The sequence below is a fragment of the Clarias gariepinus genome, chromosome 2 (genome assembly GCF_024256425.1).
Source record: "Clarias gariepinus isolate MV-2021 ecotype Netherlands chromosome 2, CGAR_prim_01v2, whole genome shotgun sequence".
NCBI classification, from domain to species: domain Eukaryota; kingdom Metazoa; phylum Chordata; class Actinopteri; order Siluriformes; family Clariidae; genus Clarias; species Clarias gariepinus.
In genome coordinates this window covers 12,074,367-12,101,451 of record NC_071101.1, presented here as the reverse complement: position 1 = coordinate 12,101,451, position 27,085 = coordinate 12,074,367, and the positions used below count along the sequence as shown (strand labels likewise).

Here is a 27,085-nt window from a genome sequence, read left to right as displayed (position 1 = left end):
TAAAGTGCTTACTACGGATGAAAAGAAAAAAAATGTAAAAACAAATAATAATAATAATAATAATGTAAAAGAGTTCATTACTTACTTTGATTTTTGACTGTTCATTTTCCCATTATTCATAACTTTAAGATTTATATATATATATATATATATTTATAAGGTCATAGAAAACACTTTGTTCTGTTGGAATCTTTAATGAGTTAAACTTAGGTGCATTAGGAAAGGAAGGATTTTAATAACTGATTACTGCTACCTATGACATCAGCTCGTGTGTTCTGCCATTCACGTGGTGACTTGAAAGCAGACTTCTGTAATTTATCCTTGAGTCATAGACAAAGAGAAAGAGAGAGAGAGAGAGAGAGAGAGAGATGGACTGGCCTGACAGGCTTCCCTACCTGCGCTGTGGCTCCGGTGCTTCCGGATGAGTAACATCACACAAACATATTAATCACACTTCCTTCGCTTTCTTTGCCTTCAGACCAGAAGGTAGAGTGGAGGGGTTTGGATGGGAACACACACATACAGTATACACACATCATGACAATTCTGTGGACAACTCTTACGTGTGTGTGTGTGTGTGTGTACGAGTAACAAGTCCCACCATACATGACCACAACTCATGACGGAAGCCGACAGGGGAAGCCTGTGCTGTTGTACCGACTGTGTGTGTGTGTGTGTGTGTGTGTGTGTGGTGTTTGTAAATATAGATTATAGATGACTACGTGATCATATCATCCCTGGAGCTCGGATATCTTTACGTAACGTTGACTAACTCCGTGTGTTGAGTTGTTTTCTCTCTCTCTCTCTCTCGGCTGTCTCCTCCAGGCAGAGGAGCAGATGTACCCTGGAAGGTTCTGGAACGCCCTCGTCCGGCGCGTGTCCTCCGTGTGTCCGTTGGGCGCGCGCTCTCGAGGCGCATCCCAAAGCCGCCCACAGTACTCTGATACACCGCGCGCGCTCCTGTTTTGTGCAAACCCAAATGTGTGCGCGCGCGTGTGTGTGTGTGTGTGTGTGTGTGTGTGGATGGGGGTGTGTTTGTGTATGAATGCGCGTACCTCATAAACATGATGACACTTTCTATGACCCCTTTAATAATAATAATAATAATAAATAAATAAATAAATGTCTCCAAAGTGCTACTCCGCGTGCCTGGCTCGTTCAGCACGTGCCGGTGCGATCACTCTGACGTTGTCACGTTATCACGTTAAGTATACACGTTAGGTGCTTTTGTTTTAACACACACACACTTGTACACGCTGCCCTCCTTGTGTGCGCATTGTTTGTGACCATATGACGGTACGCTTCATCTTGTTGTGCGCTGCGCCGCTCAATCACGGCGGTCAGTAGGTGATGTAATGATCCACACTCCGCCGTGATGTCTTCTTTCCGGTCCCCAGCGTTCGTGTGTGCGTAGTTGTTCTCCGTCTTTCCACTGCTACCTCCCCTCTCCATTTTCCTCTCTCTCTCTCTCTCTTTCTCTCTCTCTCATAGAGCACATACACACGCACGCACACGCACAGCTCCCCCGCGCGCTCTCTCTCTCCCTCCCTCCCTCCCTCCTCATGCTGTCTCATTCACTTCGTCCACGCAAAGACTCCGACTTCACGCGCGGGGGGGCGGGGGAGCATATAAATCCTGCAAGACGAGGCCACGAGGCACACCGAGACTGAACCACTTGCAGTGCATTAAGACCCACAAGCAAGAAGACTCCGAAGCCGGGAGTAAAAGTACCAACAAAGACGACAGGAGCTGTTAGACCTTGCAAAGGAAGACCAGAGATAGAGATAGAGCAGAAACGAGAAGAGAAGCTCGCCTTGCTTTCTGACAGCTGGGACAACAGAAGTCTAACAGGCAAAGAGTTGGTAGTTAAACTCTCTGGAGTTTGGTCAGAGTCGCTTAAATTGCCGTTTATTGCTTGTGGAAGTGGACTGCACTGAAACTTGGAATCGGTCTGCAAAGAAAGAAAGAACAAGCAGAGAAGCACCTCTGCTTCTCCGCCGCCTTTCTTTTTCTTTTTCCTGCCCGCAACTTTTCCTTCAACTTCACCTGACAGGGAGAGTTTGAAGAAAGCGGGAGCGGAGAAGATTTCCAGGCGGTGAGAAACCTGTGGATAGAGAGACCCTATCGAAGACACGCTTAAGTTTAAAGGTAGCTATGATGATCATGGTGACAGTGATGATGATGATGATGATGCATTGCATTGTACGATGCTTGTTCTTATGTTTGCATGCAATGTCTTTCTGTGTTGTGCGTATCCGCGGTATATGAGAGCACTTTCTGAAAGCTGGTGTTGCGTTTTAGAGCTGATTGAACTTCGGGTTGAATCGCGTCATGGTTGCAAGTTCAAAGCGTTCCGATGCGCTGCCACGTGCGCAGAGCTCAAGCGCGCGCCAGAATCTTTGCCGTTCAGTCGCTTTCCATGGTTCTGAAACGTCCCAGTCAGTAGCTGTCCTTGGTGCTGAAACGTCCCCGTCAGACGCTGTCCCTGGTCCTGAATTATTTTTTGTTAAGAATGTAGCAGCATTTCTGTTCGTGAACCAAAAGCATTTCTGCATAAATTTTTTTTTTATTTGCTTTAAAATTCAACAACATTGAGTTGAAGTGTTCTCTATGCAACATGATTGAGAAAGCATGGAGCTTGAAGTGCGCATTTGATGCGCAACTGTTTGGAGTAAGCAGCAATGCTTCAAACTGATCTTTCTAACAAGGAAGGTAAACACGCATGAAAAACATTATTTTTTATTATTTTTATTATTAAAGCACTGCTTTTAAATTTTAATCTTATGAAATGTTTATCATTTCCAAAAAAATGTAGAAATTGCTTGAAATTTTGTTTGCATGTTTCAGCATGGTTTATCTGGCTTCGACTAATCACGCCTGAGAGACTCGTACCCACGCGCAAACGTGCACCCTTTTCTTAGTCAGCTTTTTACACATTTTCTTACAGATACTTTGTAGTTTTCTATACAGATATATTAAAGAATGAATAGAAATCCCAGCATGGATATAGTTTTTAGGAAATCCTCATTCTGGCATATTAGTATTTAGTGTGCAATTATGATTAAGATTAGCTGCATATATAAAATCTAACTATAATATAATGTTTGCTGCTTTTAAATCAAACTAAAAAAACATTAAGTGTCTTGGATTTAAAGCTTTTGATTGAGTTCGATCAAGCAATCCATGCATACGAAGTGAAGTAAACACTTATCTATCAAACATATATGGTCAAATCTTGGAGACTTCCTGTCTGTCATCACCTGCATACACAAATACTTCTGTGTGTGCGCACTTCTATCTCCACAGCAACCCGATTTATTCAAACAGTCTCTCTCTGTTTGGTGTCTCAAACGACTTTTTGTTCGCACATGTGTGTGTGTGTGTGTGTGTGTGTGTGTGTGTGTGTGTGTGTGTGTGTGTGTAAGTGTATATCTGTGCTGAGTGGACAGTGTGGGAACCTGCACGATCAAAGTATTTCTGCATGCATTCAATGAGAATTCCTATCTAATAAGACTATCTAATACAACCTCGGACACAGACCCACACACACACACACACACACACTCATTGCACACATACATACATACAGCAGTACATCAGACAGATTTCTGTTAAAGTGTTCAGAGAAATGTTTGCAATGTATTTGTTTGTTTGTTTGTTTGTTTGTGTATGTGTGCATGCATGTGTCTGCACAGTCACGTGGCGCTCAAGCCTAAAACCCAAATGTGTGTAATTTTTTCCTCTAACAAGTGCCTGGGGAAAACAAAAGCCTAACTGTGTCAGTGGAAGGAAAAGCGAGATGAAGAAGCAATGCATATGTTGTGCCTTCATCTCTCTTAAATCATACATAAAGCCCTAAGGCATATTTCTTCTCCTGTCCACTACCAAACATGTTGCATATAATAGCAAAAACATGGTCTGATTTATGTACTTATGTTTTAAAGCACTTGATTTATTTAGAAATTATGCTGTAAACATTTCAGGAAAATAATTCACTCTTCTTAAATCTAAAGATCAGACATTGTGCTGATAGTTATGAAAGTGTAGCATGCGGTCTTGCTGCACGCTTGGCAAGAGCTTTGTAGTTTCTATGGAAACGGCTGAATCATCTTCTCTTAGTGAGTCAGAAAAAGCCTTTGGCAGTGCTGTGTGTGTTTGGACAGCCTCAGTGCCACAATACTCCAGCTGCATAAATCAGATTTCCAGACCTGTGCCTGATCTGTAAGTCCATGTGACTATAACTCAAGTATGTCGGTGGTGAGAGGGTTACATGAACGAGATGCAACCATGATAATCAGCCTCAAGCTGTGTAAGTGGCACTCGAACCAGGAGCAGATCAGCATAAATTATCTCCCAGCATCCGTATCCGTCTAGCTCCACTTTCTGTCCATGTTTTTCCCCCTGTGGTTCTGCCTGTACTTAAAAAAAAAAAAAAAAAAGAAATCATCTATAGATGAAACAGCTAATTGCAGTCTGCCTTTCAGTAACGAGGCAGGGAGGATGAGGGAGGGAGAGGGAGGGGAAAAGGAAGGAGGGAGAGCAAGAGCGAAGGGGAACAAGAGAGACTTTTAGGGCTCTCAATTTTGCTTTTAGCAGCTTCCGGTGTGCGAGATTCTATAGATGGCGAGAGCCGGCTGGAAGAGGGGGAGAGCTCCATTAGAACTGATGGAGCAATCAAACAACACAGAAAGAGACATAAATTGTCTTGTAATACTCACTGCATGATAGGAAAAGGTAAGTAGGATGGAGTTAGAAACAAAAAAGAGAAAACTGTCGGGTGTTATACCAACAAGGGGAGCTAGAGCAAGAATCATGTGCACCTTTTTTTTTTATTCCACCATGCCTTCTTTCTTTTGCACTACGTGGAGCTTAAATGCATCCCTTTTACTTTTTCTTTCTGCTTTTCATGCCTGCTAGAAAGCAGAAAAGAAGAAGCAACAAAACTTCCGGCTACTACAGAGAAGCCCCTTTGAGAGATCTCCCCTCCCAGGACTCATGCTTCTCTCCTCCTACTTTTCCAAGGGAGCGAGGGATGCTTGGGAAGTAAAGAGGTTTGACCTTCAGAAAAGATTAGCCTGAGCACTTATGGAATCTCCATGACAACCAGAGAACCGGAAGAAAGGTGTCTCAGAGAATGTTACACCAGAACTCCTTGTTAGAGTTAGACAGGAAAACAAGACTTACATTTTGAAACATGTTAATTGGTTACAATATTGTTTTGATGTTCTTCATCCCTATAAGATGGATGTCTGTAGATCATGTTAAACTAAAAAGTCAGCTTAGAAACTTTTTTTGTTGCTCTTGCTAACTGCAAATACAAGATGAACTCCCTGTTGTCAACTTATTTTGGTGTCGAGAGTGAGAGTTCCTGCTGGTTTTCTCAAAACTGCACAAACTCTGTGTATCCAGGCGACGCAGGCCTGACGTGGACATAAGCAGAATCTTGGTGCACGTCAGTTTGACGCAAGCGGCCAGACCGCGTGTTGGAGCGTGGGCAGGAGTGTGAGATTGAGAGAAAACAAGGCAAAGAGGGAGCGCAAGAAAAGCATGCTGTGAAAGCACTGTAATTAGAGTCACAGTGTAATTACTGACGGTTTTTTTTTTTTTTCACCATGGTGATTTGAATAAGGCCATCCTGACAGCATGTGCCCGTATGAACACACGTTAATTCTAATCATGTGCCTGTGGCTTTCCAGCAGGTTGTATAATTATTGAGCTGCTAATTATATTATAGAAAAGCCCAGTGACACAGAGACCTCCAGTCATGAATCACACTCAGTGGTGAAAATCAACTTGACCTGTATTAAAAACCTCTAACACTGCATTTGTTGTTTGTGTTTGTTTCCTTTTTTGCAGATCTGCTACAGACAGATATGGCCCCCTTATTCTAGTGAAGTTTTTAACCCTCTGTCCAAACTACTTTAGTCTAGAAGAAACAAGCAACATAAAGAAACCCAGAAATTAAAACAAGTTTTTCAAGTAAGAAAAACCTTCAGTACATTGGAAGAGAAGTCTAAAGAGGTCTAGATCAACCAAGTGCACCAATCCATCCATCCTCTATAAGAAAGAAGATGGAGTGGAAACCCTGCTTGTTCACTGGCCTCTCTCTGGCCTTGTGCATGTTTCTCGACCTGACTTTTGCCACCCCATCTGGACCCGCCTCAGCCACCTGTGCTACACTTGAGCAAAGCCGCTTCTTTGGTGTCTTCTCATCCAAAACCGCACTTCCTGAAGCCCCTTGCTCTTGGACCCTGCAGAATCCAGACCCTCGTCGCTACACCGTCTACATGAAGATCACCAAGCCAACTGAATCTTGCATACCCCGCCAGATCAAGACCTTCCAGTTTGACTCATTCCTGGAAACCTCACGGACCTACCTGGGCATGGAAAGCTTTGACGAGGTAGTGCGCCTGTGTGATGCTACGTCTGCAGTGGCCTACCTTGAGTCCAGCAAGCAGTTCCTGCAGCTCAGGAAGGTTGTGCCCCGCATTGGGACAGAGCTCATGGTGGAAGAAGATGGAAATGATGACGAGGGCAGCCAGTTCAGTGCAGAGTTCCTGGTAGTAGGTAAGAGGAACCCCAGCGTGCCTGCCTGTGAGATGCTTTGCAAGTGGCTTGAGGATTGTCTGACAACCAGCTTCCAAGGCAACCCCTGTGGAATTATGGCCACTCCATGCCAGTGCTGGGAGCCACCCAAGAGGAGACCAGGCGGGTGCTACAGGGGTGGAGTCTACATGGAGAAATGCACAGCCAATATCAGAGACAACAACAGGGATGCTGAGATCATGAGTAAGTTTGTGTGTGTCTTGTGTTTTTGAGTGCCCTAATGGCATTCATGTTTGTTAGCAGTAACATTAAAAAGAATGATGTTTGCATGATTGAGAAAGCAACAAATTACACCTAGGCACAATTTTGCTTTCATGAAAATATTGATCTTCACATCTACGAACCCAGAAAAACTTTCTTGCAGAACATTCTGTGCTCTTGAATCATAATAAGAAAACTTGTAGTCAATTTGAACAATAAAGTTGTTCAGAGTTGAAACAGAGTTTCACCCCCTCCCCACATTTCACCAGGTTTAAAAACCTGCTATTGAAGTGGTGGTGAAAGTCGTTTTGCCCTGATGTGGCGCCAAGCAGGTGTGTGTGAGATTGAAGAAAATTGAGGCGTTAGTGAGATGAAGCAAAGAGGCGATGTTCACACAATGCCTCTACCACTAGGGAAGGGAAGGCAATCGATGCACCCACTTGTGGTTGCCTTAGTAACCCGCCGTTCTCCTGTGATACGGCACGCATACAGCGCCGCAGGTGCTGAAACCCTATTCAATCTGTTTTCTCATGCGGCGCGCTGGCATTTTGTACTCAAAGCCTTCTGTTTTGCAAGCGCCGTCTACAGAAAAGTTTAACTGTCCCTGTAATGTCAGAGCTGTTTAGATTTATTGACCCCTTGCCTGAAGTCATGATACATTTTGCTTTTTTGGGGACAAATGCCAATGCAGCCGCCGAAACCTTGTACCCACTGAGAAAAACTGAAAAAAAAACAAGCAGTGGCAGGTTTCAGTTCATAATGCACTCCACCAGGTGGCAGTAATATGAATTTTGTTAGTCATGTATTTAAACTTCTATTTAGCTTTATTATATACTTTAGTGCTCAGATTCTTAAACCTGACCCTGGAGAACACTCCGCCCTGCACATGTTCGACTGTTCACTCTTCTAACACACCTGATTTAACAAATGTACAACATATCCTGAGTTGAAGTGGGTGTGTTGACGCAGAGAAAAAATGCAGGACTAGGATTGTGATCCTGTGCCTTAAATAATATGTTTCTTCTTAAGACCAACATTCTAAAGAGCAAAAATATGTCCTTGTCTAATTGCAGAGGGTTGGGCTGGTTGGAGCCGTTGGTCTGAGTGCAGCAACGAGTGTGGAGGCGGTGTCCAGGTGCGCAGCAGAGCTTGCCAACCCGAAGATGGCATCTGTGAGGGTGTGGTTGAAGAGGCCAGAGCTTGCAATCCCCAACCCTGCATTGGTGAGAATGAATGTCAATAAAAAAAAACAGATATTGTAAATGACAAATAGAGTTGTGCCTAATTAAAGTTACGTGTCTATCTGAGCAGGTAAAATGCGCCAGCGTAGCCAGGGTCTGCGTTCCATCATCGGCTTGAGGAGAGACAGCGGAGATGAGATTACAATTCCTCAATCAGGTAACAAGATTTACCCTTAAGTCTTCTTTTTAAGTCACAGCTTTTATCCAGAATGTTGTTTTGATGAAAACGGTTCTCGGTTATAGATGGTGCTCAGGATCAGTGGGCTTCATGGAGCTCCTGTTCAGTTAGCTGTGGTGAGGGCTGGCAGAGTCGCGTACGCAACTGCCTCACATCTGGAAACAGCGTGATGTGTGTTGGCCCCCTGAGAGAGAACAGACCCTGCAACAACTCTGTAGTCTGCCCAGGTACATATACATACACATACCTGTACATATATAAACATGCATGCACTACTTTGCACCTTTGGTCCTAATATAAGCTGAACGTAGTATTAAGATCATTTTTCCCCCTCAAAAATAAAGTGAACGGAGCCTGGGACGAGTGGGCACCATGGAGCCTGTGTTCATCTACGTGTGGTCGTGGCTACCGTGACCGCGTTCGTGTGTGCAAGCCACCCAATAATGGAGGAGAACCATGCACTGGGCCTAGAAAACAGACCAAATTCTGCAACATTGCCGTCTGCCCCGGTTAGTAGCTACTGCAAGGTTTAGAACTAATACTCAAGGATTTGGAAGTAAAAACAGTTTAATTTTTTGGAATCCACAAATAAGTTTGATTATTATGTCAGGGTTACAGAATCTCAAGTGTTGTTTAGAGTTTGAACACCAGATGGCGATGTAGCCCACAGTTCTTTCACCAGAACGTAAACTGTAATACAGTATGACCGGTTTAGTTAGATGATTATTCTGGGATGGTTCATTCTTTTGGTTTTATGTTTTAACCAGAAATAACTGTACTTGAGCATTAAGTGATGAGACATATTGGGTAATTAAAAAGAGTTCTAGTGAGGTGGTGCTTAGGGAACCATTAGTGTTCTCTTGGGAATTCTCTTGCCCTTATGTGTGACTGTTTACAGAACCAGTAAAACAGTAAAAAAAAAATATTCAATTTAATTCAGAAATGCCTTTTCTATCATGTGGAAATAAGCTATGAAGCAGATTCTGATGTTGAAATCCTCTCTATAGTTGATGGTTCCTGGAACGAATGGTCTGCATGGAGTCCCTGCTCTGCCTCTTGCTCCAATGGAACCATGCAGCGTACGCGTGAGTGCAATGGCCCATCGTATGGCGGCTCCGAGTGCCGTGGAGACTGGCGTGAATCCAACACCTGCTTCCTCAGAGACTGTCCAGGTATGTACACACCATGGAGAAATAATGGTTGAGATATCTTGTTCCATTGTAATAAAATGTAATTAACATGAGTAACAGATTTAAAAGTGAGACGTCTTTTGTTTTGACCCCATAGTGGACGGGAGATGGCTCTCCTGGAGCTCTTGGACTAGCTGCAGTAAGACATGTGGAGGTGGTAGCCAGCAGAGGCAGAGGGTATGTGAGGGACCATATTTCGGTGGAGAACCCTGCATCGGTGACAAAGCTGATCTTAGGCGCTGCAATGAGAAGAGATGCCCTGGTAAAAACACAAAAGAACCACACAAAAAATCAATAAAAAAGTTTACTCTAGTGGTTATGTCTTATATTTTATAAAGGAATTTCGGAATTAAATTGGTTTAAACATTGTACCATGCAGAACCCCACGAGATCTGTGGTGAGGAAAGTTACGGAAATGCAGTGTGGAAGAGAACTCCAGCTGGTGACACCGTTGCTGTTCCATGCCCCTCTGATGCAACAGGTAAAGAGAAGAACTTTGTGTCAACACCAAAAAAATTTCAGAAAAGAATTTTATTCCTTGGCTCCCACCATGGCTCATTATAACGTACTGATCTGCTTGTTTCTAGGCCTTGTCCTTCGAAGATGCACCCTGGACGCTATCGGTTTGGCCTTGTGGGGAAACCCAAGCTACATCAAATGCGTCTCCAGAGAATACCAAGACATCCAAGCCCTGGTAAAACTGCATACTTCTACATATTATGATAGTTATCACTTTGAAATTGAAAAAGGTTAAATATTTTCAGCATGCCTGATAGTATATAACTAATATTTCTTCTTTAATCCTCAGACTCGCGAGCAGTTCTCAAAGTCCCTGACAGCAGTGCAGGTGGATGGTGTGTCCGAAATGCTCTCCAGGCTCAGAATGATCTCCAACGATGCAACAAAATACAGCGGGGACTTGCTAGCGGTCATGGAAATGCTGAGAAACACTTCAGAGATTTTCAGAAAAGCTGGTTACAGTGTTGTTGATGTAGAGGTAAAAGACCATTTTAGATAACTGGATAAATCTCAGCATTAGAAGCGCCAAGAACATTGCTTAATTTGAATGCCAAATGAGAACCGTCATTTCTTTTTAATTAGAATTACGTCCAGACGATCAGCAATTTACTGAAGGAGGAACACCATGGCAAATGGCAAGAAGCACAGCTGGTGAGTCTGTGTGTGCACGCATGTGTGTGTGTGTGTGTGTGTGTCTTCCTTGACACATTTGGCTTTCTCATTATTGCTCAGAGATCATTTTCCAATGTACTGCTACCAATATAGAAACTGACTCATTAACAGAATAGCCCTGTGGTGCCGGTTCTGAAAGGTGTCAGGAATGAATTAGATTCACAGATCACTCCTTCTTAGGCAGCGCGCACCATTAGTCAACGTTAAGAAGCCTTTTTGGATGAGCTGTACCTAAGACAGGAGGCTGATTCACTAGCTTCCCATGCTGGCGCCCCATATGGAGCGTACTCTGAGTAAGCCTGTCCAACAAATTAAAACAGCCTTCGGATTCAGGTCTGATCTAAAACCAGTTCGCCATGATTGAGACACTTTGAGATCTTTAACCCTGACCTGTGTCTCTATCTTTAATGTGAAATGTGTCTTAAATTAAGGTTACTTTAAATAATCCATACGTCAAGACATGGTTATCTTAAGCAAACTTTGCAAAGTACCTCTAATCTTTCACTCAGTTTTTTTAAACTTTTAAACTGAAAGGTCTCGCTGAAATTTTTAACGCATTGGACTGGCACGGATATTTTTTTATTTTTTAAGAGAAAAAGAATCTTTCCGCCTACACAGCAATCTGTGTTGTCATGGCAGCTCATGAGGGAACTGGAGCTGTATAGGCCATGAAATGAAGGACACCTCGCGCCTACACACATGCGCACGTACACGTCAGAGAGACGTTCGAATTCCCTCACACCCACAAATGAATCAGCCGCCGCTCCGTTTATGGATCTCAGGAAGTACCCGTATTACACGCATAGCGCTATTGAAAAGTTACAGCCGAACAGAGATTTGTAGGTCTTTGTATGAGATTTTCTAGGTGAAAATGTGTGTATGAATCATCTTTGTGTTTTTTTTTTCCTCATAGATGGGGGTGAACATCAGGGAGCTGTTCGGCTTGTTTGAGGACTTTATTGACATCATTGGCAAGCAGATGAGAGATTTCCAAGATATTTATGAGATGACTGAGAACTTTGGTGAGAGCTAATAGTTGGTTATATTGACTATATTCTTGTTGGATTTTGGCATCAGCCAAAATCAGAGTCATTAGTCTTGTATTTGTGACTCTTTTCTAATTGTTGTACCGACAGTACTGAGCATCCAGAAGCATCCCAAGACTATGACTTCAGATGTGACTTTCCCCATGAAGGGATGGAGAGGCATGATGGAGTGGGTTCGCAATTTGGATGAGAAAATCGTAGTGTCACGCAACGCCCTCAGTCTGGATGTTCCTGGTATGCACACACACTCTCTTATCTCTTATCATCAATATATACTGTATACTAGAATGTGAAAAGTTAAAAATTCTAATGATGCACTTTTTTTTTTTATTGCAGATGCTGAAGAGAGCTCTGGCTTTGTAACTGGAATTGTTCTTTACAGAAATCTGGGCCCTATCCTGTCTGTTCAGAGGTGTGCCATCACACACACACACACACACACGCGCGCACACACACACAATGTCCTTGTGACACTATCTTTGTCCTCTATCATACCTTAGAGAGGTAAGAGAAAAAAAACACTCATGTCTAACAGAGTTATCTCTCTCCTCAGCAACACCACCTTGCTGAACTCTAAGGTTGTCACAGTAATGGTGAAGCCGAATCCCGGGTTCCTGACGACCCCAGTCGAGATCGAGTTCCCTCATCTGCACAACGTGAGTTATACCATAAAAATTGAAAAATCTCCTCTCATTGATCTTTACAAAAAAAAATAAGTAAATAAATAATGTTCCAGGCATAACACCCGAACTCTGCTTGCTTTCTTTGCAGGACACCGTCAATGAGACGTGCATTGCCTGGGATGAGAGTGAAACGTAAGTGTTAATTATGCGGCCTGCGTTCTGTACGCGTGGGTGACCGCGTATGTGCGTGTCTATGAATGAGTGTGCGTCTGCACCCATTTTAACAAGCCACCTGGCCGTCATGCTTTCACGGCAGCAAAGGGCATTCACACTCGTCTGCCCCCACTGCCATGTGTGCATGTCATCTACGCACACACATACCTCTTCCCAGAAAATTAATTCAACCCAAAAACTGTTTTAGGAGCCACTTTCAGGGTTTTGAGCCTCGTTTATTAGACTTGGTATGAATGAATTAGAAATCCTGTTAGTTTAGAATAATCATACTTGAGCCTTCTTAGTTTGTTGTAAATTTACATATAAAGATTTTGAGCATATACATAACATGTTACTGTGCATATGGCAAATATAAAACTACTGTAGATATTCAAGAAGAGCAAAAGTAATGGCACCCTATGAAAATGAGGAAGACTAATATGTAGATGTACATTAGTATTAAAGTTAGTATTAACTGAAGATTTAGCACGAGTCATCCCCTAGGAGGCGCTCTTTCACTATTGGATTGCCCCTTTATGATTTTCAGTTCTCAAGCTTTTCCTGAAATTTTAGACATCTATAAATGCAAACCATCTGTGACTTGTACTCTCCTGGTCATTATGCCAGATTTATCCCATTTATCAATATATGCTGGAAAACAAATCCTAACTTTTGTAAATCTGAAATGAATATAATAAAAATCTGGAATGAAAATATGCGCTTAGTCAGTCAGGTGTGCTCGAAAATTGAAATTCAACTTCATTAATAGACTGATATATATGAGGCCCAGTGTACATGCATGTGCTGCATTTCAGCTTCAGGATGAAGCTCCGGTCCAGGGATATGATCTCATACATGATATATTCAAGTTGCAATGTTCTAGTGGATGGATTAAAGCTCCATGGCAGTAAATAGGCCAGATGAAAGTAGAACATGTGGGTTAGCACTGAGCTGTTACTCATTCACTCCCCTGATAGAACGCGTGGTAGTAGAAGTCTGAATAAACACTTCCATAAAAGGGCAGAGATAACATAAAAATGGAATCTACAAAGATATAGCCTATACAGTATATATATAAGTGTGACAAGTACATGATGCATACTCTCGCACTCAAGAGCAAGGAGTACACATAGAGGAACTCAGTGTAGGAGGAAGTTGTAGATCAGGAGCACAAAAAAAAAAAAATAGGAGGTATGATTGAATGCTTGCGTATTATGAGAGCACTGAGCAGACACTCTTATTGACCGGTGCAGGAATTATAAACGTTGCACCATCGCCACTTTCATCCCAACTATCTTTTTCTTCGACTGCGCCATTTTCGTGTGCGGTCACCAGAGCTGACACCCACTCTCCTTTGCTGCCCCGCCATCTCCATCGCCAAGGGTGCCATGGCAACCGCATCTTCTCTCAGACAGGGAAAAAGATGGGAGACATTTTGGCTGCTAGACATGATTCATGTGGTCATGTGACCTGAGAGGCAGTGCTTGTGACCTGTGGCCATTTGAATTTATTAGTGAATTTATTATTTAGGAAAAATAGACCAAACCAATTAAAAAAAATAATAATTACTTAATGATTGCTCAGGGAACCACTGAAGCTGTTTTATGATGGTTCTATTGATCTGCCTGTTTTTTTTTTTTTTTTTGGTCTTTTTTATTATCATTCCCTTCTTTACCATTGACACCTATTATGCACAACACATATGCGGGAAGAGGAGGGGGGAAACATCCCGAGGGTTCACATTTTGCAGTGTGAGATCTCTCTGAAACACTCTCTCTCTCTCTCTCTCTCTCTCTTCCCCTCTCCCTCCCTTGCTTTCCCCCTCTCTCTCTCCCTCTCCCTCTCTCTCTCTCAGTGAATCGTTGCTGGGCTCGTGGTCGGCACGCGGCTGCAGAGCGCTCGCGCTCGATTCAGGCAGGACCAGGTGCGCGTGCGACGCTCTCTCCACGTTCGCCATCTTAGCGCGTCCGAACCCCGAGTCGGTGAGTCGTCTATGAGTGTGTGCTTGCATTTGCGTGGGAGACGTGTTTGTTGTCGTACTGTACGTGTGCGTGTGTGTGTGTGTATGCGTCAGTGTTTTTGTCAGTGTGTCCGCATGCATGGCGCTGTTGTCTGAGGAAGCGTGTAATAAACAAAAATCAGAAAGAAAAAAATATTTATATATGGAGACAGGTTAATGCAACATGTCTGAACAGACTTTAACACACAGCGTTCAGGTTTCCAGGTTATCGGCTCGAAGAAAAGACGCTGATTAATTGATTGATCCCTGATTGCAACAAGTATTTCAAATTAATACTCCTTTTAAAACCTCACCGTTGCTATGCATATATTGTTTTGCCCCTGACATTTTTTTTTTTTTTACTCCGAGGCCTATAAGGTAATAAAACGCATGGTTACCTCATAGAAATTTTTTATTTAAAAAAAAAAAAAAAAGAACGGTTCGTTTTTTTTTTCTTTTTCTTTTCCATTTTTTTGCGCAGAGCTGTGCAGATCTTCTCTCCTCCTCATTTGATTGGAGGCTGCCTCGCTGCGCCTAAAGCATCTCGCTCTGCTGTTGCCTTGGCAACCGCATCCGCAGCGCACCCGCTCCTTGTGTGATGGAGCTGTCCGAGAGATAGGAGAGGAAGAGCAAGAGCACTGGCCTTCAAAAGACTAATGCTTTCACACGTCTTATTTTATAGCCAGGCTTACGGGATGTCACGTGTGTGCATTTTATCGAAGCGACTTTTATCGATAAATCGTTTTTTTTTCTCCTAAAAAAAATACAGTAGCCGTTTTTTTTTTTTTTGTCTTTTTTGTTCTCGTGTTCCATCGATCCGATTTCACTTGAAACAAAAGAAAATATATACAGTACTTTTCATTTCTATAGAAATCAAACACGTCTATCAAGCAATCTTCTACAGGCATTTCCATGACTCCATAGCAAAGCATTACGAGATCTTATGAGACATGCTCTACTTCCTTTGGTGTTTAAATGCCCTTAACCAGTCCATCTTGTGTGAGTCATTGGAACAGGACATCATTAGGACGTGCGCTATTCTCTGCGGCCTCCTTGTCCTGATTTTTTTTTTTCCTTGTCCAACAGACAAACATTTCATGTTTCAAGGGCAAAACCTGCCTGGGTCATATTTGGGTCACACTAGCTGTATTCATCTCACTTCTTCTGCTGGAACATACCCAGTGTTCTGGGAGAAAGCATTCATATTAAGTGTCTGTGAGCTTCCAGGGACAAATACAATACTAGTGCAAAAGTCTTGACTTTTGTTATATTTTCCTTCCAAATAGTCAGACTTTCTTGTATTTTTAAAGTAATCTTAAAGAATAGTTCTCCGAGCCTGCTGTAGGACTTCTTTGGCTCTCATTTTTGCCAATATTTTTGCTCTCATTTTCAGTCTAGTCCATGTATCTGAATGATTCAGAGAAGTGACCTATTAATCATTAAAGCATAAAAAAAATTTACCTTAAGGCATGAACCAGTGAGAAACTGATGATCAGGCCGGTGATTAGTTATACTGGTGCTGCTGAATGCTGAGTGGTTGGAAGAGAGGAGAGGGGAAACAAGGTCGCTGCTGAGGTTGTTACATAAATATCCAATTTTTAAATAGAATCTTTAGGTATTTTGCAGCCTGTCAGTAAAACATTTGTTTTAATTTAATTGAATGATAAGTTATTAAATGTCAGACATTAACATGATCACTAACACTTTAGAAACACTTCAAATAGATCTTTACTAAAAAAAAAAAATCTTTAAAAATCTTAGTATAATAATTTTCCTTAGAAAGGCTTTCTATAATAAAGTCATAATAATGAAATACTCATACAGTATTGAGTGCAACACAGGAAAATGACATTATAAAGACATGCTGATGGTACGGCTACCGAAGCATCAGTAAAAAATAATGACCTTTTTTTTAATGAAAACCCGCAGGCAAAGGCACTATAAGGACATGTCTGAGATGCAGAAAGCAAACCTGCTAGCTTTAAAATATGCTGTAGATGCCAAAGCTTAGATATCAGTTCCTAATAATATATACATATATTTATATATTTAATGATTGTTTCTGTTGTTCATTAATGGCCCAGTGCCTGCTATATTCTTTTTCCACACCATTTCACACACCACTGTTTGCCTGCTGGCACAAAATGAGCATTTAGCTTTTACTCGCCAACAACACAGATTATTGCAGAGGTGAGAATTAGTCCACCTGGCCCCTGCAGGATACTTACACACACACACACTCACACATACCACATCTCACCTTTATTTCTCCTTCCCGCAGAACTTGCCCTACTTCTGTCATTCGTGTTGCCTCAAGGGATTTGTGTGTGTATTGGGGGGTGGGAGACAGAGAGAGAGAGAGAGAGAGAGAGAGATCACTAAACATTTAATCTTCTTCTTCCTAGAACATGGATAAGAATCTGTTGCCATCGGTTACTATGATCGTAGGATGTGGCGTTTCATCCCTGACCCTGCTACTGCTTATCATCATCTATGTCTCCGTTTGGAAGTAAGCACATAAAAACAATGCGTACATTCTTACACACAAAAGCATTAATGCTCAATACACAGCGATCGATAAACTGACTGATTGGTTTGTTTCTTTCAGATATATCCGCTCTGAGCGCTCGGTCATCCTCATCAACTTCTGTCTGTCAATCATCTGCTCCAATGCTCTCATCCTGATCGGTCAGACACAGGCTCGCAACAAGGTATGACATCACTGTTTCCTGGTCCGCTCTAATACGTTTAAATGTATTTTAACCAATAACGTGAAATGCTTATTGTTAACGCCTGCCTATATGTTTTTCCCTCTCTCAGGTCATGTGCACCCTGGTAGCAGCCTTCCTCCATTTCTTTTTCCTGTCCTCTTTCTGCTGGGTTCTGACAGAGGCGTGGCAGTCGTACATGGCCGTGACCGGTCGTCTGCGCAACCGCATCATCCGCAAGCGTTTCCTGTGCCTGGGCTGGGGTTTGCCCGCGCTCGTCGTGGCTGTTTCTGTAGGCTTCACCAAGGCCAAGGGATACGGCACGGTCAACTAGTGAGTCAACTGCACTTCACTTTACACACTACTCCATCTTTCTATTTCTCTTCCTATCTTGCACGGTTATGCTTTTTTTTCCCCCCCAAGTGATTAACATTAAATACTTTTCTTTTGCTTTGTCCACTAGCTGCTGGCTGTCTCTTGAAGGAGGACTTCTGTACTCATTTGTTGGACCTGCAGCTGCCGTTGTCTTGGTAAATAATACAACAGATATACACACACATGGTACACGCAACTAGTATCATAGTAATAGAGCCACGAAAATGCCTTTGTGTTGGTCTTGACATCATGTGCTTTTGTGTTTTCTGTGTGTTAGGTGAACATGGTGATTGGTATTCTGGTCTTTAATAAGCTTGTGTCGAAGGATGGGATCACAGATGTGAAGCTGAAGGAGAGAGCAGGGTAAGAGGTTTTTCTTTTTGGAAAATATTATACCATTTATCATTTAAGGGCAAAAAATAAAATAGCTTTTTCATTGATTCCGAGAATGGATGTTAAAGTATGGAAGCCTAAAATCAGACTCTCCATTAGCTGTAGTTAACCCATTCTTCTGATTCCTGCAGGGCGTCTCTCTGGAGCTCTTGCGTGGTTCTCCCTCTGCTGGCTCTGACCTGGATGTCGGCTGTCCTGGCCATCACAGACCGGCGCTCGGCTCTCTTCCAGATCCTCTTTGCCGTCTTCGACTCACTCGAGGGCTTCATCATCGTCATGGTGCATTGCATCCTGCGACGAGAGGTGAGCGGAAATGAGACGCAAACACTCAGCGGATACAGTACACTCTCTCCATCGCATGGCATGGAAAACCTACATATGCAAAATATGAAACATGTGCATATGTGTTATAGGTACAAGAGGCCGTTAAATGCCGCGTAGTCGATCGCAAGGATGATGGGAACGGCGATTCTGGGAGCTCACTGCAGAACGGCCACACGCAGCGCTTGGTGAGCGTCACACACGAGCGCACACAGATCGGCACATCGGGAGCAGGAAGCCGCATTAGCATTCTCATGCATTTTTCATGATGGCCTGCGGCATTCACAAATAGCTGTTGATTTAATTTTAACACTCCTCCCTCTCTGTTTTATTTCGCTTGTAGGGTGACTTTGAGAAGGATGGTGACTCAAACAGACCAGGTGAGATTACCAGCTTAACACTTCCTGTTATTTTGTTGTTGTTGTTATTTTCAAGTAAAATTGTCAGATTTATTTAGAAATAAATTTAGACCTTATATTAAAAAAAAAGTATGAGCAGAAACTATGGTGTAAGTCAACTTTGTGACATTTTTTGTGCTAAATTGCACCATCTAATCATTGTTCCTCATCATGTCAGGTGGCATGAAAAGCTCTTCAGAAGAGAAGATGCCTCTCCCTCAGCTGCCACTTCCCATGGGACCCAACTTCCACACACTGCCTTCGAAGCCCAGCACCAAAACGCACATGCCTCCCATGCCCGACTACTCCAGCCACACTCTGACCCTGCGTCGTGACAAGACCCGTGGAGGTGAGCTGCCCAGCTCCAAGCCCATCTACGTGTGCGACAGCGACATCTTCACACAGATGGACCACGAGCTGGTGCGCGTACCGACCGAAGGTTGCGTCCCTGACGCAAGCGGCTACATGCTGATGCCCAACACTACATCCACACTGCGCTCCAAGCCCAAGGACGACATCTCTTCCGCTAAGTACAACATCAGCGTTGAGCAGCTGCCCCAGGCACGCATCATGCACCTGGGAAGCGGATACGCCGAACCACAGGCTGCCTACGCCACCAAGCCAGTAACTGCCGACCGCGCCAGTGTGTCGTACTCAGAGCGGGACTCACCCCTGCAGAATGTGCACAATATGTCCAGCGAGAGCCACGTCACCAGTTTGCTAGGAGACACCTTCGACTCGATGAACTCCATGATGTCGAAGAGCGAGACTATCTCTACACTGTCCATGAGCTCGCTGGAGGTCAGCGAGGGGGTGAGTGGAAATATATTTTTTGCACCAAAATGGTGCTAGAAAAGTTATTAGTCAGTTATATAAGAACAAAGCAAACTTTTTTTGTTCCTATAGTTTAATATAGTTTCATAATATATGTTTATATATGCATCTTTGTTAGAGTTGCCTCGTAAGAATGACTAATTCTTTCTTTCCTTTCTTCTCCTGTCTTTTCCTCCAACCCGAACATTGCAGAGGCAGAAATCTCGTTATGCTGAGCTCGACTTTGAGGTAATTGCATTTTCATAACTCACCTCCATGACAGCAGTGTTATTAGCCTGGAAACATTTGTGCCATTCTCAAGCGAAAGATTATTTAGAAGATTTATGGCCTTTGGCATGGCTTTTTTTTTTTTATGGAAAAATAATTATTATTTAGAATAGAGCATCCACCAAATCTCATGACTTATACAAGAAGAATTTATGAAAGATCTCAATATTAGATGTTCTAACCCTCTTTGTTCTGTTCTGTGCTTCATGTAGAAGATCATGCATACGCGAAAGCGCCATCAGAACATGTTCCAGGACCTCAACAGGAAACTACATCATGCTGAGAAGGACAGAGAATCACCCGCTTCTGACAGCAAGGTAAGACGCCAATACCTCACCAATAAACCCTGGCAAATAGAACTGATCTGCATCAGAAACTGGATACGGCTGCCATTTAGTGCAGCCATCTGACATTTTACTTCAAACTCAATTTCTCACCTTCATTCTCTTTCATCTTAAATTGCACTTGATCAGAAGGAGAGGTGGGAAAAGGGGGGGGGGGACAGAAGTGTTAACAGAGCAGGCGTAAAATAGAAATGCTGTGAACTCGGCTCACTTTCTTAACTTTTCAAAAGTGTGTTATAAATCGGTGGAATAACTTTTTTTTCTCTCTTCTGTGCAGTCTGTGAGATGGAGCGTGTCTTCTGCAGGAAGTGACAAAACAAGCCACAGCGTAAGTGTCTCTTAAGAATTATTTTTGGAATAGGAATACTTACTGCTTTAACAGAAAAATAACGTTTATTCGGTTCAATACTTCTCCTTGCACTGATATAAAAACACTACTAACACATGTGTGTTAATGCTTTATGTGGAAAATGCTGCATGCATTGTGCTCTTAATCTAATGGATGGATAACATTAATCTCTAAATGTAGGGGAAGAATATTACATAGGGGCAACTTATATCCTTGCAGCATTTCATCGGTGCCATAAACAGATTCCATAAGGAAGGGAAAAAAATAGTCCAACAAAACACACAAGGGGTTTTTGGCTGTTCAGACTGACATGGTTGGCTGAGATCCTAACCTATATTATGTTTTCTTCTCCAGGACAAACAGCAAGCACTGGGCGAGCGCTCATGGGAGACCATGCCCCGATCACAGGCGTCGCCGCCATCATGGGTGCGGAAGGACCTTGAGCCTTTGGCAGCATCTCCCTTGGAGATGCCTTCTGTAGAGTGGGAGAAGCCTGGCACTGCCATCCCTCTAGTAGGCCAGGACATCATTGATCTGCAGACGGAAGTGTGAGGCCCTTACCAAAAAAAATCCTGTGTAATCTGGCTCTTTTTTGGTTTGGGAAGAAGAGGGAGAGGGCGGAATCAGAAAGGGAAAATTGGGCGGTCAAGAAGGATATATAGAGCGTAGGGGTGGAGAGAGAGAACCAAAAACCATGTCCTGATATCCAAAGAAATAAAGAGGGGAGATTGCATAGTTTGGGATTATTGTAGCCTTAATTAATGGTACTTAACATAACAGAGAAGGGGGAAGGGGATGTGATGGATGGATGGATGGATCTGATGGAGTGGCTTTGGTTCTCCTCTGGGCACAGCAAGATTCTTGTTTTTTTCCGCCAAGAGCTTCTCCCGTAACTCTTCCGTCTGGTCCAGGAGAGGTGTAGTCTTCATGCCTGTGCCTTTTGTTCAGTTTTCGTTCGGCTTCAGTATGGAAAGGGCGACCGGTTGCTCGGCTCCTTGAGCTCAACTTCTTCCAGTGTCTCTGCTCTCACCACGTGAGAAGGACTGGCACCGAGTGACTTCCCAAAAGCCTCTTGGCTGTTTTTCACCCTGAGGTGAACGGACGCATGTGGCCAACTGTCTGCGCTGTGGTTATTGTTTTTATATCGCTTTTGCGTAGAGCTGCTTCTCCAGAGCTTATTACAGACTCTTTCACTGAACTCTATTCAGAGTCTTATAGCATAACTTTCCTGGACTCAAGGCTTCAATAGGACTATCAGAGCTAAACATTTATTTTTATTGTTTAAATTGTCATTGTTATTATAAAATATTGCTGATATTTTTGGCTTATTCAGCTATGATTTATATTTATAAGATTATTTTTCTTGCTTTTGCTGTAATTTGTTTTCTGCCCGTTTTTGTCTTCATTACCTTCAAATGTCATGATAAATTTTCCAAATTTAATATAAAACATATATTTGTTTCCCAAAAACTACATGAGGAACAATAATGAGAGTACAAAAGGAGGTGTGGCTTTACAAACATGTGCTAACCCATGTGACCACTTGTGAGACACCACTGCTACACCTGGAGCAAGCCCAGTGAACGTTCTGGGTACCAAAGGCTAGGTGCGAGCAGCATGTGGACACTTTCAGGATGAAAGCATCATCTTCGCTTGGCTGTATGCCCTGGTGGATCATCTCACTATTTGTGTTTCCTCCGTTTCCATGACCAGCTCTTTCTACAGCCTTGTGAACCTGACAACAAGGAGAAATATGTATAACCTCAAAGACCCTAGCACTGGGCCTTGAGGCACCTCGGCATGTGGTTCGAGGTTGTTCTCGCCCTCCACTAAACTCCAGCAGAACTTCCTCAGTGCCAGCTGTTGAGGCAAACAGACTCTCGTATTGTGCAAACAGAGAGTGAATAATTAAAAAAAAAAGTGCAATACGATAATGGACACTTGATGCTCAAGTGAGGGTGATGTCAGACCCATGACAGATTTTTATTATTTTTGGAATTTTTGTACCATGTTTATAGAGCATATAGAGACATTTATGATAATACTGTCTAAGGACTGTATTAGCAAATATCAAAGATTTTTTCTCCATGAATTTGATTTGATGGATGAAAGCACATGACTTTGAGTCATGTGATTAATATTTGGGAGATAAAAATAGAAATTATATATAAAGAACAATAGAATATAGAGTATGTTTCAGGCACATACCCCTGGTTTTCTACTTGATTCCCCCCAGATTGTTGAATAACAGAACACTGGTCCCTCTGTATTGTCCTGTGTTTTGAAACACTGTAACCCTGTGTGCCAATAACCTTCCCTCTTGTTGCAGTCCTAGACAGTATGGGGTATCTAAAGTCTAACTGTTTCTGTCTTTTACATTTGTATGTCCTTATTTTTCCATTGTTTTCACTTGTACAGTTTTCAGAGCACAAAATGACTATGTATGATTTTTAATAAAACAAAAATCTATATTATAAAATGTTTTTTTTTCTAGAAGCAGATGTTTACATTGATGCATGAAACGCATATTATTAGCTTCATAGGATGATGCTCATTTAAAATTCTTTGCCACTTTGTAAATTAGCCTTAAAAACATTGATGATACCTTAACTCCTAGCAAGGACAAGCATTCAGAAAGAACGAATACTAATCATTAGAGCCCATCTTTCTCTGGCCAGAATTGAGAATAATCTTTTATAGTTTATGACGTCCAACATTTAAGAAATTCAAACTCATCGTTACATTAATGGCATTTGGCAGACGCCCTTATCCAGGGCACTTAGTTCATTACACTTACGAGCTGTTGGGGGATAAAGGCCTTGCTCAAGGACTCTGGTGTGCAAGCTTGGTGGTGAGGTTTAAATCTGGGACGTTCCAATCATGAGACAAATGTAGTCCAGATTGAGCAGGAATGTGTAAACATCATGTTAGTTTTAAGAAGTTTAAATCCTCAAAACAAACCTTATTGATCCACAGATAAGGAGTTTATAGCATTGATGATAGGAAGACATGAGGTTTGTAGGCTTCAGGAGAAGAAAAACAATTATCCTCGGAATAAAACCTGGAAGCTATAGAGGTTAAGAGCAGCAGCATGTTAACCTGATGATGAAAGCACAAGCTTGTCAATCCAATGATAAAAGAAGGAAAGCTCAAAAACTTTGCATAGCTCATAAACTTGTCAAGAGGTAGAAGAACTTGACTTGAAGAGTAACAGCATATACACCTAGTTAGTGTAGTGGGAAACTGCATGGGCATTAGGACAGGAGTAAATACTTGTTTATTTCATAAGAAATACAAGAGGCTATAAACCTAAGGAAAGGGGTGTAAACCTTAGGACAACGTAGGAGCTTGTGGATTTCAGATCAGAACCAGGAAGCTTTACAGTATGCAATATGTGAGCAGGAGCTGACAGACCTCAGGATGTGGATTTCGGGATCTTGCAGCCTTTAGGATTGTAGCAGGAGAAAAATAAACCTTGTGGAATAAAAAAGAGGTTATAGAATTCAGGAAGGGGCAAGAGATTGTACACTGCAGACTTAGAGCTAGAGCTTGTAGACATCAGTACAAAAGCAGTGGTTTATAGTTCTCAGGATGGAACCAGAAGGTTGTTGATCTTTTTGGAGGCAGGGAATTTGTAGGCCTTTGGAAGTAAAAATTCTTGTAAACAACAGGGTGGAAGCTGGGTTTTGTGGGCACAAGGATAGGTAGCACAATCATTGGGATAGTAAGAGAAGCATAAAAAGCAGTAACAAAACTAAGTGGTGCAGTGCAGAGATGTAGTTAAATTAATTTATGGGTAACTTCCCTATCAGTCAGGAACTTTCTGTTCTTTCTGTTCTATGAACTCAAACCATTGCATGTGGATACAGTAGGGACAGCAACAATATCTCAATACACCATGTACTGTTAATTTTGTCAGCTATTTTTAATTTTAGTCTTAGTCTTAGTCCCAAGAGAAATGTCCCTTTTAGTTTTTATCATATTTAGTCCATCTCATCCTATTTTTGTTTTAGTCAGGTTTTAGTCGACTAAAAGTCTGGGCATTTTAGTCAAGTTATAGTCAGAGGAACTCTTAAGTATTTAAGTCTTGTTTTATTATTAATTAACCCTAAAGTCTGTTTTTATACCAATTTCGGGATATGAGATAGGGATAGCTCCTATGGATCACAATCATTTGCTAACCTATTAGCTTAGGCAACAGTTTAACTATAAAATAAAATGAAATAAAATAATTTAAAATAGGTTACATATGACAAAACATAATTACTTTGAAGAGGCTGTAAAACTTGATGATTTTTATGGTATGCCTTGATGCATCTTTTCAGGTTTGTGGTATTTTTCCCAGCGATTGTGTGCCCCCACTGTTTCCCCTCCGATATTACTACTACTTGTTTTTTTCCATCGGTTCAATATAAAGAAAATGGACCCAAATATCGGCTTTTCTCTTTCACCCGAGTAAAATTGCTGTCATGACCAACAGTTAAAAATGACAGTGCTTGCAAACTCCCAATTTGCCGCGTGCCGTTACCCGGGAAACATTTCTGCTCATGTCACAATGAATGAACACCGTATCATAGTAGATTGTGACAAAAAATTAAATGTTGATGAAAATAAAGACAGATGACTTAATAATTTTTTTTAAACCATATTTAATCTCGTCTTTTCTCGTCAACGATATTGCATGCAGGTTCCGTCACTGTCGCTGTTCATTGATATCCATGACATCTTGTCATTGTCTCGTCTTATTCACAGGAAAAAAGGTCGTCAACAAATATTTTTTTGTATTGTTTTTGTTGACGAAATTAACACTAACACCATCACTCTTTTGCAAATTATCACTAATCCAAGTTATCTTAATCCTTTTACCCACAGGGAAGTTAAATATTTAGGGCCCCATCAAGGTCCCAAGGTCCCCATCAAAGACCATCAAGGTCCCACTGCAACCTAAAAATAATGATGCATGAAGTTAAAATGGAGAACCTTGTATTTCATAATATTTTCTATCCTTGTACCAGTCAGGTTCTCAACGGGTCTGTCATCTTGTCACTAATTTCTATTATATACAAGACCATGTCCTATGAGATCAAACCGAGTTATTATGATGTCTGAGCATATCGCACTGCGCTCTTACCAGGTGCTTATTGTCATTGTGTCCTGTGGGTTGGTATAATTACAGAGTAAAAGTGCTGTTTTAAAATGAAGTGATGGTGTAAAGAATTGTATATTTATACTAAATCTGGTAACCTTCTACCTGCGTGTCGTAAATGTGTTAAGCACCGAAAGAACATAATATAAATTTATTCATATACTCTGAAGAGGTCATTGTGTGAACTCCATTGACATGGCAACAACAAATTGAAATCCCAATAACAGATCAATCAGAACGACATTCGATCATTGCATGTAGAATGTCAATGAAGTCCCTAAGAGGTGTTAGTTTCGCTGTAGCTGGTCAATGCCGTCATTTTCACTCCGTTCTTATTGAGTTCTTTCTGCGTCTTGCTTCGACAACGTCCTCACGGGTATTATTTTTTTTAAACATGTCCAAATAAGCACAGCTTGTCGAAGAAGACAATATTACGTCCTTACCGGTTTCTATCACGTTCCTGCCAAGGTGTACACGTTTTACTACTTTCACTCATATTTCGAGGACATACAGGGAACATGGCTAAATGTAGTAGAAGGTTAAGCAAATAGTCAAGCTGTTCTCGTGGCACTTACAATTTTGTTGCGTTCCTGTTGAGTACGATATGAGTAATATTTATTTCTGAATGAGACATCATTGGTCTTTTTTGACACATCTCACAATTCTTAAACAAAAACAACAAACATGAGCCCTTTAGCAACTTTATAATACTCTACTGTTTTGTTTTTAACAAATATAGTAACAACACAAAATTAGACCCAATACATAAATGTCCTGGATACAATCTAGGCAACATAGAACCTGTGCAAAATAGGAAACAAACACATTATCTCCAGACCAGACCTTTTTATTTTATTTTCAAGGAATGGTTATCTATTTGCCATCTAAACCATTAAAAAGCTGTCTACCTATTACAGAAGCTCCGTTTCTGTTATTAGTACATTTGTGTTGCCCTCCAGCTTTACCCTTTTACATAATGCCACTTTTATTTAAAAGAACACAATTTCACATGGAGGGTCTGAAATGGAGGCTAAGCTGGATGGGGCAAAGAAAGCTTTGGAGCATTAAAAATATGACAATTATAACACGGCATAAAACTAATTGGCTTAATAAATGAATGATGTATCTGATAACACGCCTCTCTTCCCTTCTAAATTATCAGTGTCAGTTGATTTCTAACTCACTTTTTTTTAAAGATGCTAAATAGTACAATGAGACAAGTTCCTGAAACAGAACCGCACTGTGTTTAGCTTTGGTGGTTCTTTCACACCTATAAATAAATAAATAAATAAATAAATAATAATAATAATAATAGATCAAAAAGTTGATAATGCAGTCAAATAATTATTAATATTTCTTTGACAGTTTTTCACATCGGAAGTAATCTTAAGTTGATAAGCTAGATAACTTGATAGCAATAACCTTCGAACCATGCAGCATTATTTAGCTTGTTTTAATAAAG

The 27,085-nt window shown here is 41.7% G+C and overlaps 1 protein-coding gene across 1 annotated transcript; it reads left to right on the top strand.

Annotated features, from left to right (window-relative positions):
• Window positions 1–1,667: 1,667 nt before the first annotated feature.
• On the top strand, window positions 1,668–22,914 carry LOC128517348 (adhesion G protein-coupled receptor B1-like). The gene is made up of 31 exons (XM_053491019.1): window positions 1,668–2,148; window positions 5,857–6,789; window positions 7,881–8,030; window positions 8,119–8,205; window positions 8,292–8,453; window positions 8,571–8,735; window positions 9,234–9,398; window positions 9,514–9,678; window positions 9,796–9,897; window positions 10,004–10,110; window positions 10,225–10,413; window positions 10,518–10,586; window positions 11,521–11,629; window positions 11,744–11,887; window positions 11,990–12,065; window positions 12,207–12,309; window positions 12,425–12,468; window positions 14,345–14,471; window positions 16,894–16,997; window positions 17,097–17,199; window positions 17,309–17,529; window positions 17,660–17,726; window positions 17,849–17,934; window positions 18,096–18,267; window positions 18,378–18,473; window positions 18,629–18,665; window positions 18,862–19,496; window positions 19,710–19,745; window positions 19,997–20,101; window positions 20,406–20,456; window positions 20,832–22,914. The coding sequence occupies exons 2-31, from the start codon at window positions 6,072–6,074 to the stop codon at window positions 21,027–21,029; spliced, it is 4,593 nt and encodes a 1,530-aa protein (XP_053346994.1). The 5' UTR covers window positions 1,668–2,148; window positions 5,857–6,071; the 3' UTR covers window positions 21,030–22,914.
• Window positions 22,915–27,085: the final 4,171 nt, after the last annotated feature.

Bases quoted from the DNA above. Each gene is read 5' to 3' on its own strand.
- LOC128517348 (XM_053491019.1), top strand. From the start codon at position 6,072: ATGGAGTGGAAACCCTGCTTGTTCACTGGCCTCTCTCTGGCCTTGTGC. The intron at 11,888-11,989 runs GTATGCACACAC...TTTTTATTGCAG, and splicing joins CCTCAGTCTGGATGTTCCTG to ATGCTGAAGAGAGCTCTGGC. The intron at 17,727-17,848 runs GTAAATAATACA...TCTGTGTGTTAG, and splicing joins CTGCAGCTGCCGTTGTCTTG to GTGAACATGGTGATTGGTAT.